This window comes from Cryptomeria japonica, chromosome 7 (assembly GCF_030272615.1).
Source record: "Cryptomeria japonica chromosome 7, Sugi_1.0, whole genome shotgun sequence".
Lineage (NCBI taxonomy): Eukaryota > Viridiplantae > Streptophyta > Pinopsida > Cupressales > Cupressaceae > Cryptomeria > Cryptomeria japonica.
This window is the reverse complement of record NC_081411.1, coordinates 554,376,177-554,389,344: the sequence shown is the minus strand read 5'-3', so window position 1 is coordinate 554,389,344 and position 13,168 is coordinate 554,376,177. Positions and strand designations below refer to the sequence as shown.

Sequence of the window (13,168 nt, the reverse complement as noted above, 5' to 3'; positions counted from 1 at the left end):
CAAAGGGATATCAATTACAAATTTCATCAGAAACCATAATCTCACATTGAAAACTTATTGACAGTATGCATTAGGGAGTTGTTGAGGCCTTGTGAAACAAGATTTGTTTCATTTTATATCACTTTAAAAAGATTGGTTGAGGAAAAACATCTCTAAGGTATGATAATTGTTCAAGTGAATGAGAAAATTATTCTCTTTCAAAATGTCTTAAAGGAAAAGATCATATAACAAATGTCATAACCCCTCCTTGGACATTGGATTAAATAAATACGATAATTAAAATATTTATTAATTAGCATTTAATAATATTGGAAAATCGTCTCATTTATGAGACTTCACGATTTTCCTCTAATATATAATTATTAATGTTTATTATTATTTGTTATGATTATTATTTATTATTATTGTTATATATGATTATTATTTATTATTATTTATATAATAACTACCAAACAATTATAATGCAGTAAGGCAGCGGTCATCAAAGATATGTTAAGGAGGAAATAATCATTAATGATATTAATTAAGATTAATAAATTAGTAATTCGAATAAAGCAAGACTAAATTAATATTATATGGTTGACTTATAATATTGATGGTCAACCTCATCAGAATATTAATATAGTAGTGATAATAGAGGTGGCAAACAAATAAGGAAAAAGAGTCTAAATTTCATTGATAACCAAATACGTAAAGACCAATATTTTCCACTGACGACCTTAGCAGATCTAGATTAATATTTGACACATAATGTATTGAAAGTTCATTAATGGAAGTAAGCAGCGATCTCAAAAAGAATATTTCAACGATAATGATTAAGAATGGCGAGGTTATGATAAACAGTGAGTATCATAAATATGGTTATATTGATCTTAGACAACGATCAATAAATGAAAGCAATAATATTATTAAGGAAGCATGATGATATCACATTGATCGTTATACGGCTATTGCATTGTTGACTTCATGGCAATAAGATCATTATGAAGTGATCTAGACAAAGACAGACTAAGTAATGATTAAGCAAAAAGATTACCAAAGACAGTAATCACGTTTACAGTCAGCAATGAAGAGACATACGGGTTGATTAATAAAAAGGTAGTTTGCTGTTAACTTTACCAAGGCAGTCCCGAGAGTTGGAAGAGGCCGCTGGTGTCCAAGTGATTGACCATTCAATGACATCACGTCAAGGAGTATCACACAAATATATATCTCCTGGCCAAATTTGCATGAGCATAAGGTATGGAAGTGATTATATAATGATCAAGACAATAAACAATATATTCATTAAGGAACCACATATTCGTTAAGATAATTTTGTTAAGATACTTAGACAGCGATTGGTATTATGGAGAGCAGCGATTATAATATACACTAATTAATATGTTAGCGGTGGATTATATTGATAGGGAAACGATTTAGTTAAGAAGGGACACATCAATTATGAGGAAATGGATACCATGGGAAGGGGTGACTCTTCATCCCTTGTTAAGGGATATATCAGATTGGATAATTCTATTGGACTAGGGGGAGAACTCAGAAAACATATATTAATTCAGCAGCATTTATAATTATCTTGTGATGTGGAAGCAGATTATAAAGGAAGGAATACCATGTGGGGATCTTTGATCTGACAGATATCAGAATTAAAGAAAAAGGACTTCAATAGAAATTCAGATTTATTAGTATTAGAATACACTTGCCAAAGTGCTTTGTTGGCCCCACACAATAATTATAATAAAAGAATCTCCAAACAGCATTTGCAACAATTAGAAGAGGTTTTGAAGGTTTCACAATTTTTTGTGTTTTTAGCAGCAGCTCCACTAAATGGAATGGGACCCACTTGTAATACTTTGAAAAATTGGTTGTGTTTTTTACTTCAACCCCACTTAAGCTTTCACAAGGAATAAGTAAGTAATCACCAAAGGGTCAATGAATGTCTAAGAGGAGTCAACAAACATATTGAAGATTTTTGTTTGGGAAAAATTACTTGTGATTTTACCCATTCTCCACTACTTGTGAGATACCAATCAAATAAAAGCTGTAGTAAATCATGATCAATTGAAGTGTCAACACATGATTTAGAGAGAGTTATATGAAGATTATGGCATGGTATATATAAGGGAGACATATCAAGTACATTCATTAATTTAAGAAGAGGGAGAAAAATACATAAAAGGATAAGTAGGGGAAATTGGAGAAAGACACTTGAAGACTTTTATTTCTTGTTTTCAGATTTGAATCTCTCTAGTAGAGCATAAGTTTATGATATAGGAGCACCACTCCCAAGTATATAAATGGAGAAAGCTATCAAGATAAGTTCTACCTTCTGATTTATTCATTGAAATTTAAGTTAAATATTATAGTGAAATGTCCTCAGATTTGATAATATTTAATTTATAAATGTATTATAATTCTCACTATAAGTTGAAATTGTTGTCTCAGGACTGAATTAGGAAAATCCCATGGAGGGACATTACAAATGGTATCAGAGCTATGATCTTGCCATCCTGTAGGGTAAGATTGAATCAACGAATTATTCTAGTCAATAAACAGAGGCAGATACCATCGCCAATAAGCAACGAGGGTTCCATCTCGTAAGATGAATTTAAAATATATTATTATCAGCCAAATAGATATTGAATGGGTATGACTTCAGAGTAATTCAAATTAGAATAGTGGATAACTAGGCATATCCATGTGGCATTTAAAATACTTAATATATATATATATATATATATATATATATATATATATATAATGACAAAAAAAAATAAAAAATAAACAAATAAGTTGGCATTTAAATTGAGAATAAATTAATTATAAATTCCATATGAACCATTAGTGAGGAAATGGGGTAGAGCAATGAGGTCAGCAGATGTTAGGCCTCTGTCAGGTACATCACCCGCTATGGCAACTGTAGGTCTGCCATTAGTGAGGCCAAGGGGGAGTAAACCACTCTTGGGCTTGATAAGTGCTACGGGCGTCTCATTGCGTCTAAATCCTTTGATCTCACTGAGGAAGTGAATACGGAGAAGGCTAATGCATACACAAACATTTATTGAAATTACAAGTCAGTATTGAATTGCATTATTAATGTGATTTTAAGATCACAAGGATTAGTCCCATAAAGAAACCATGGATTAATTATTAAGTAATGATGAATGGATAAATTGCATACCAAACCCAGTAAGATATAAGGGAATAGGGTCATGGGATAGCAGGAATTAGGCCTCTGTCAGGTAGGCAACCCACTGTGTATGACCGAAAATCTACCACAAGTTGGGCCAAGGGGGAGTGTACCGCTCTTGGGCCTGATAAGCGCTACGGGCATCCTATTGCACCTACTTCTCCTTGGTCTCACTAGGGAATGAGTATGGAATTATCTCATTGATAACAGTATAATCTTAAAGAAATTGACTAATAATAGATGTATACTTCACATTCACCACTAGTGTGGGAGAAAGATAGAGCAATGAGGTCAGCAGAAACTAGGCCTCTGTCAGGTAGGCAACCCGCTGTGGATGACTAAAAGTCTGCCATAGTTGGGCCAAGGGGGAGTGTACCGCTCTTGGGCCTGATAAGCGCTACGGGCGTCTCGTTGTGTCTAAATCTTTTCTCTTTCATTAATGGCGAATAGGGAGTTAAGCATAGTCCATTTAATTAATACTTGAGGGAAGTATCCAAACATTGTGCTATCTATCCTCTTTGTTGATATGGCTAATCAGACTCATTATATTTACTCCATTTGAAATTCTTAAATACTCTACCTGAGATCACAAACTAGATTGAGTGTTTATGTTTTTGCATCAAGCTGGTGTTGATTTGTGTTTCTACTCATAACAAGAAGGAAATTTCACAATGTGTGTATTCACATGTATACTCCGTGTTTGCATATATGTATGCTTCGTGTTTTCCATGTGTATGCTCTGTGCCTTCCACGTGTATGCTTCGTGTTTCCCATGTATATGCTCTGTGTTGTTTAACTCATGTTGGTAGATGACTTAGTTGAGGAAATTAAAATAAACATTTGCTTGAGGACAAGCAAATTCGGGAAGGGCGGACTGTCATAACCCCTCCTTGGACATTGGATTAAATAAATACGATAATTAAAACATTTATTAATTAACATTTAATAATATTGGAAAATCGTCTCATTTATGAGACTTCACGATTTTCCTCTAATATATAATTATTAATGTTTATTATTATTTGTTATGATTATTATTTATTATTATTGTTATATATGATTATTATTTATTATTATTTATATTTTTAGATATATTTCAAATTTATTCAGTAATGTTTACAAATTTTGACAATTCTGTGGATTTATTTCTTATATACAAAATTTAAATTGCAGATTTATAATGCAAATTTAATCATAATTTTTTTTTTCCAAATTTTATTAGATGATAAACTTGTTCTGAATTTTCTCTTTGCCAAGCTTAAACACGAATTCTGGATCCACTTTTTGCATCAGCAATTTGTTATGCTCTTCTACTAGAATTTGTTGCAATATTTTCCAACTTTTCATCTAGCTCCTTTTATGAATCTCCTTTTCTTCATTTAACATGGTTTTAAAATATTTGTCATCTTTTTTGACAGGTTCGTGAATCTTAACTTTAATCACTTCAATTTTTGGAACAATCTACAGTTACCTCTTAATTAAGCACACATGACTATTTTATTCAACTAATTTAGTGGATAAGGCTACCACAAATAATGAATTCAACACTTGAAGGATATAACTCCATAGGGTAGATATTCGACAGTTGCACTGTATGAAAAATCTTCAATCTCTGAAACAAATGGAATTACATTATAATGTTAGCAAATATTCCAAATCCATGTTTCTAACAATTGCTGATAACAGAAGGGTGCTATTCATCATCGGGATTTTTTCCCAAAGGCTTTTGTATATTAATTTTTACATTAAATGGAACTCTTAATGGATGCATGTGCTGTACTGAATGTATTGACAGGTTCATGGTAATGTATGCTTGGAATCTGTAGTGGTAACTCCAACTTTAGATTGGAAGCTTCATGCATTTGATGTGCTGTCGGAATTTGATGGGACTAATGAATCTGCTGCAGGCCCCATGCTGGTATTGTCTTATTCGTTTTATTGAATATATATTTTTCTCTGAACTTCTTTTTGGTTCCTTGGATATTATTCATTTCTAGACTGTTGTTCTTGATTGGAAGTAATTTTTGTTAGCTATGTATTTGAAGGTGTCACTCGTATTTTAATGAGCTGGCTATAAAGCTTAAATGTGATTAAAATCATTAAATAATAGATAAAAGTCGATTCAATTTAAATTGGAGGCTTTTAATTTCTTACCTTAGTTCATTACTATTTATTAGTAGTTTTGTAGTCGCTTTGGTGCTTTTCTTTTAGAAATTTTTTAAATGTATAATTAATTTAAGTATTTCTTTTCTCACTAAGGTGTACAATGTTCCAATTTTAGTTTAGTTTAGTACCTTAAACGGAAATGCCAATATAATTGCATTTTTTTTGTGTCTAAATTGTATGCAAACAAATACTTGATTTGAAAGCTAATGGATGCGTGTCTGTAACATCTAGAAGGTTAACGTAGTACATTTTTGCAGCAATTTGAATGGCTTGTTGGAACACAATATAAGCCAATGGAGCTATTGAAGAATGATTGGGTAACGATTAGGAAGTCGCCAGCTTGCGCAGTGGATTCATGGGGCTTGGGTATGTATTTGACTATTTTATTTGGTTTTGTTTTCATCTATTTAGTTTAATATTTTTACTAAGTGCAATAGGTTTGATGGTATGGGGGAAAAAATTAACAAGTAACTGGTATGGTTTCTCAATGATTGCCGATGCTAGTAGAGGGGTATCGATAGAATTACATGCATATGTTTCCTGTCTACGTATGATGCATATACGTGTGCAAATAAACTCATTTATGTTTATAAATTATATCTATATAAAAGGGAAAAAAACCCAAATATTACAAACAGATGTGACCTACTTTGCAAAAAGATGAGCATGTCGTAGGCAAATCTAAGCTGCTCACACACTGCCAGCTGTGAAAATCTGTTAACACAAGATAGAACTCACCTAATACAAGAAAATCATACCTGATACAGGTTAGGGCCAGTATTTGGCTGTGGCCATGTTCTTCATCGTCCTTATTTGGTAATATGCATTCTATTTAATGATTATATGTAATTTGTGGCCTTCTGTTACATGTAGGGCTTATCCATATTGGATTCGTCCCCCTAGTTAGAATATTATATAAATATGCTTTTAACTTTTAGTTAGAGTCTCTTGTAGAAGGATTCTGATAAGTTTTTTGGGATGTGAAGAAAATGATTGTATTCATCATGTTGACTGTATTTGCTGGGCAAACTGAAAATGCTAGTGATATGGTGTGTTTAATATATTTTCATATTGTGATTCATATAAACTTTACAGAAATGGTCTATTGAACCAAGTGCATGGTAGTTTGTCTGATGTCATTTGTGAAGATATTGTGTCTATAAATGTAATCTCATAGTTTGACACATATTTCAGCATATGGAAATTCGCTAGTCTATCCTGAAACAGAATGGATTGGGTGATAGAATGTTGCAGCACTGAAGTGTGAAAATTTACCTGGTTTTGACTGTGTGAAGCTATGGTATCTGTTTAAACATGCATTTTGCTTGCTCCATGATGTGTCTAATTTCTGATATAGAGATACATGGTTCTAAACATTGACCATGTCCAAAGAATATGTGTTGTTGTGAGTTCTATCATCCAATCCTTAGCTATATTCCTACAATCCCTGCTTGCTGGTGTTAGATTCATTTCTGATATAGAGATATATTTTTTTAAACATTGTCCATGTCCAAAGAATATGTGTTGTTGTGAGTTCTATCATCCAATCCATAGCAATATTCCTACAATCCTTGCTTGCTGATGTTAGATTCATTTCATTCCAAAATTTTGGTGTGAGTTCTATCCATGCAATCCTTAACTATATTCCTACAATCCCTGCTTGCTGGTGTTGGATTCATTTCATTCCAAAATTTTGATGTGTCGGCCATCCATTTGTGTAATAATGATGGTTGCATAGGAAGCCCACTACTGCCAAATGTATAATTCTACGCTTTATGATAAAATGAACTCCTTGAACTATGTGAACTGTTCCTTCTTTACCTATCTTAAAGCTTTACAACACAAATCATTGAAGTTTGGAGATTTTTTTTAACACATTAATATGTATAATCTCTGGCAAATTTCATATGCAGGCTTATATTTTGAAGTTATTATACTGGACGTAGATTGCATCCTTGAGTAAAATGAATCTCAATTAAATTAGTTTTATCTCCAATGTTTAAGCAATACGTTGAAGTTCTGTTGCCTGCTTGTTTTATTTGAAATATGGCATCTTTGAGATCTAAACATGAGTTTGGCAGGCTGCCTGATCTTTGAGTTATTCTCGACAAGTAAACTGTCCAAGACAGAGGAGCTTCGTAATACAGGGTCTATTCCAAAGGTAGGTTAGTCTTGTTAGGCTCTATGTTATAAATTGTGTCTTGTAAAAAGGTTTAAAGTTAAGTTGAACAGCTTTTGTTTTGGGCCTATTTGGTTGCCTTGAAATCCTGTATTAAGGTTCATCTCTTTGCTTTATATATATTAAAATCTGTTGTATGTAACAGTCTTGTTACAATTTGGTTGGTGTTTATTTAGTTTAAAGCATCAGAAAATTACTTGTTCTTTTCCTAGAAAATTACTTGTTCTTTTCCTAGAAAATTACATCTAGTTGCTTACTTCTAATTCTTTTGATTTTGGAATTTCAGTCTTTACTTCCTGATTACCAGAGGCTTTTAAGTTCAACACCATCAAGGAGACTGAATGCTGCAAAATTAATTGAGAACAGTGGTATGCTCAGCTCCATTGTTTACCTTTATGGGTCAGTCTGATTTGCAATGAAAAATTTGTACTGTATGTGGGAAACAGATCAAGTTTCAATATAGTGCACATCAGATTAGTATTGCAATTGATGTATGTATTTTTTCTTATTTTGTTAAACATCTGAGTTTTTTGGCTGTTAATTCTTAGTTAATATTGTTGGTGCTATAATTAATTTATGTTTCATTTGGCTCTTCTAGCATGGCTTTCACATTGACAAACTTTTTTACCACAGTGCATTACGATACATTATACAATTGAATCCTTGTATTAAATATGTTGGTATTAATGTATTGAGATTTGATTGTTATGATCATACAGCCAGGAAGAGGAGTGTGGCTGGGGCCTCCTATGGTATCGTGAATTATTAGTTTTGTGAAGTGCATGTAATAGGCACAATTAACTAACTAATTTAATTATATTAAACTGTTAAAATACTTTTATTTTGATTTATACTCAAGGAAAAACTTGACCAAATCTTAATTTGATGACCAAAAGATTAATATATGTTGAAGGTAGGTTAATGTTTTTAGGAAAGTAAAATAGATGACTTCCTGCGTACGTTAAAAAGTGAGCACTAAAGCAAATTTTTTGTTGTTCAGCTTCATGGTCTTTCTTAGGAATGCCTGATATTTTATAGGCAACTATGAAGTATGAACATCCATGCTCCGAAGACCATCAATCTATGGTAGAAAGACATGAACTCAAATCCATATGGTAGAAATTTCTGATTTCTGTTTGCAACACCCTTTCCTGTAATACTAGACAAGTTACCATAAAGCCATAACTTTTTTTTGGACAAAAACTGATATCTGGAAATCTGAAATCTATTGCAAAAGTGTTTTTTAATTTCCTCATGCATATTACATTCCTTATCTTTATTAATGAAGAGCACTTACAGCTTTGAAGCTTTATCACTTCCTTTGGGTCAATCATGGCTTGGATCACTCAATCATTTTGTTCTCCTGAGACCTTCAGCATCGATTGAACTTAGGCTCAGATTACAGTAATTCAGACAACATGAAGCACACACCTATGTACTGAATATGGTATCGGATTACATTATTTCAACATTAATATAAATTCTCTTTCTTTTTTTATGTGATTGCCTGTAATTGTTTGAAGTTTCTGCTGGGCAATGGTATCCCATAAGTTTTGCCAACCAGCTTTGTTTTTCAATGTTTGTAAGCCATTATTGTCACCCTTCTTCAATTCTGAGTGAATCCAGTGGTGGTATGGTTCTCATAAATGTGATATATGTATTTGGTCTGGACAATATCTTTAGATTCTAGAGAAATTACCTCCTCTGCAAGGAACTCTGTTGTGATGTAAGTTTAAGATGAAATATCTTGTAGGGTAGACATGTATAAACAATGCCTGGAGGGCATTCTCTTGCCCCATTTCTAATGTGGGATGTAATAATGACTTTTATGAAAAGAAAATAACTGGAGCAATTCTCAATTGTGTTTTATTGTATTTACTCAAATGAAAGAACTATATTTTTGAGCAGATGAATAGTTATTGAATAATTTGCTCCAAGTGTTGAACATCAAAATTTTGTTGTACTGGCTTGATTTTTTTCAGGGATTCCTTCCTAGTCTTATTGTAACGATGTATGCTTGTTGTAAAGCTTATATTGCCTATAATTAATTAACTCTCAATTTGTCTTTCTAGTTTATAGCATGCTTGACAATTTGTAACAGATTCTGATTAAAGTTTAAACAATATAATTCACTGCAAATCTACTAACATATATTTATAATGCCATGTTCCATAAAATAAACATTTCTAGGCTGAAAGTTGATATGAACTATGTATATGCTTTCTTGGCAGAGTATTTTCACAATAAGCTAGTTGAGACGATTCAATTCATGGATGTCCTTAATTTAAAAGACAGTGTGGAGAAGGATTCATTTTTCCGCAAGCTTCCAAATTTAGCTGAACAGCTACCACGTCAAATTGTGTTGAAGAAGGTTTGGTGCTTCTTATGGAGCCCTTTGTTGACTATAAATTTGATTGGTGGAGTGATTGAAAGTGCTTAGAAGAAATGCTATTCATATGTGTTTCTGCTGTTATGTCTTTTGCAGTTGCTTCCTATGTTGGCATCTTCACTGGAATTTGGTTCTGCAGCTGCTCCTGCTCTGAACTCCTTACTGAAAATGGGATCATGGTTATCAGAGGATGAGTTCCGGTCAAAGGTATTTGATGCTTTATGAGAATTCCTATAAAGACTATGTATAAATTATTAGTTCAAAGATATGTAGAATTGTAAATTAAAATATGATGGTGAAAAGGGTATTGGTCCACATATCTTATTTGGTTTGCATCAATATGTCATAGTTACAATTATCTTTTATCTATTTACATTGTGTGTTACAACGTTCCTGAGCAGGTCCTACCAACCCTTGTTAAGCTTTTTGCCTCCAATGATAGAGCAGTACGAGTTGGCCTTCTGCAGCATATTGATCAATATGGAGCTTCTTTATCTGCTCAGATTGTTGATGAGCAGGTATGGAAGTGGTGAATGTCTGGATGCATTCTTTTGTAGCAAAATAGATGTTTATATCTGATCTAGTGCAGCCATAAAAATGATTCTTTTCTATACAACGAATATGGTATTCAAGTTGTAAATTATCCATTGATTGATTCGTTCATAGCAAGATAATTGATCACAATGGTTTGTTTCTGATCATATGAAGCCAATGACTATATTCCATATAATTAATTTGCTTTTCAAGGTGTAAATATGGCTATCTGAATTGCATGGACATTTGGATTTCCAGGTTTATCCCCATGTCGCAACAGGCTTCTCAGACTCTTCGGCCTTTTTACGTGAACTCACACTTAAGTCTATGCTGGTTCTTGCTCCGAAGGTTAGTCAATCCACATTTTCAATTTTGTTTTTTTATGCTACACATTTTTGTAGAAATACTCAGGGAAGTCAAAATTGCCTGAGCTGAAGGAAAGGTATGTTAAATCAAGGTAGGTATACCATTTATATGGAATTCAACAATTGGATCTGTATGCTAAGTTTTATTAAATTTTCAACAACATTGCTTCACAAAAAGGTAATTACTATATATGTTGTATAGCATTTGTGGGATGACAGTCTAAGAGGTCATTTCTTAAGGATTGCAGAGGATGACAGTGTGTGTGTATGTGTGTATGGAGACCATTTTTTGAGGAAAATAGAGGATTACAGTGTATGTATATAAAAGATATATATGACATAAAGATTCATGTTTAGACACTCATATAATCGATTTAATTTATGGGATGTACAAAGGGATGGAGGATCAAGGCCTGCAAAAAATATGGATCACAAACTTTAGTGTATGATCATACACAAATATGTTCTAAAAGAATATGGAAATATTTTTTTTGGAAAACAAATAAATAAAGCATAACACTGAATTTAAAAGTCAATAGAATTATGGGCTCAAAACAATAATTGGGACACATTTCTGAGTTGAGGCATAGCTCTTTTTTAGAGTTTGCAACAGTTCCAAAAATATTTAGCAAGTTCGAACTGGTTTAAAAATTTCAATACATTAGAGACTAAAAGCGTAAAACCACTAATTTATATGTTCGTTGAGAGATAAAATAATGGAGCGATGGCTCTAGCAGTGCATTTATATACTATAAAGAGCTGGTGGACATATTGAATCAACATGGTGATTCTTTATTGAAAATCATTGAAATATCAACAATGGAAACATGAAGTAGTCGAATTAAAGACAACTGTGCACTAAAATAATTTGCAGGAAAATGAAGTGCACTGGAATATGCAAAAATTCATCAAAAACTATTACATGGGTTTGCTGTCATGTTATACTGCTGTTATAAAATATAATGCTGAACAGTTTCTTGTAAAACATTATTAAAAATTGTTTTTCCTCAAGGGATGCTAGACCATCCCCAGGAAAGTTGAGGGACGTCTGAGATATCCCTAGTCGCCTCAGAAACGGCTAGGCATCCCCTATGTATTTCTTGTTGTCCCCTATGTATTTCTTGTTATGCAAAAATTCATCAAAAACTATTACTCGGCAAACCAAAAATTTGGACTCGGACTCGGACTCGTGAAAGACTCGTGAAAGACTCGGCAAAAAAAAAACCGTAGTTTTACAAAAAAACATAAAGAAATTAATGCATTTAGAGAACATAAGAGCCATAATTGAAACATCACATACTCATAGTTTCAAACTTTCAACTCTAAAATGTATAATACCAAGATTTCTTCAATGCTAATTATGCTTTTATATGGAGCCTAATTAGACTCGGAGGTTAAATTTTCCCTACTTCCATCGGCGCAATTTCCCCCTATATTTTTTGACGGAGGTTTGGGGGCAACGCCCCCAAGTTGGGGTCAAGGGACATCGCCGAAGGATCTTGAAATTTGACTAAGTCTGGAAAATTGAAGAATCCTCCAAAAACTAGATTTTGCATTATAACTCCTGGAGGTCCGAAACCACTCTCAAACATCCTGACAGTATATATGGAATATAACTTAAAGTCTGGAATGTCATCCTGATCTTCAAATGCCCTGAAATTTGGCTAAGTCTAGAATGTCTTCCTGATCCTGAAATCTGTGTAAGTCTGGAAAATTGAAGAATCCTCCAAAAACTAGATTTTGCATTATAACTCCTGGAGGTCCGAAACCACTCTCAAACATCCTGATAGTATATATGGAATATAACTTAAAGTATAAGTGATATTCCATATATGAATCCTGACGGAGAGACCAAATTTTTTCACACGTTAAACTCAATTTTAAAGCTTGCATGACATTTTTTCTGGGTCGCGCGAGTCCATCTGAAAGACTCACGAGTCCATGCAAAAGACTCGCGCGTCTTTCAGATGGACTCGCCAGGACTCGCCTCGCGAGTCCTTGGCGAGTTGACTCATGGCTCCCATGGACTTGCAAGTCCGTGGCCAGTCCGTGGCGAGTCCACGAGTTTTAAAACTATGAAATATATCATGACAGCAGTATAACAGTAATTAAATTAATAATGACAGCAGCGGCAGAAACCACTATAGCATAAGAGCAATAAATATATCATGATTCAGATTCATATTTAATGATATAAGTTATATAAGAGTTAATACTAACAGTAATAATTTGGATTTCTGATTTCACTGTTCAAAAATGTCTTGAACTTAATTTTTTTTGATATTGTATTAGAGTCAGTTATTATTGTCAGTTGCAAAAGAGATTAAAGGTGCGTTTGCCATGGT

The 13,168-nt window shown here is 33.1% G+C and overlaps 1 protein-coding gene across 1 annotated transcript in view; it reads left to right on the top strand.

The window, feature by feature from the left end:
* The window catches only part of LOC131031096 (uncharacterized), a 217,836-nt gene that overhangs the window by 115,562 nt on the left and 89,106 nt on the right, over window positions 1-13,168 (top strand). The window contains exons 5-12 of the mRNA XM_057962124.2: window positions 4,986-5,108; window positions 5,614-5,722; window positions 7,438-7,517; window positions 7,822-7,903; window positions 9,767-9,906; window positions 10,021-10,131; window positions 10,326-10,442; window positions 10,717-10,806. Coding sequence (XP_057818107.2) covers window positions 4,986-5,108; window positions 5,614-5,722; window positions 7,438-7,517; window positions 7,822-7,903; window positions 9,767-9,906; window positions 10,021-10,131; window positions 10,326-10,442; window positions 10,717-10,806 — 852 coding nt within the window. The remainder of the gene's footprint in view (window positions 1-4,985; window positions 5,109-5,613; window positions 5,723-7,437; window positions 7,518-7,821; window positions 7,904-9,766; window positions 9,907-10,020; window positions 10,132-10,325; window positions 10,443-10,716; window positions 10,807-13,168) is intronic.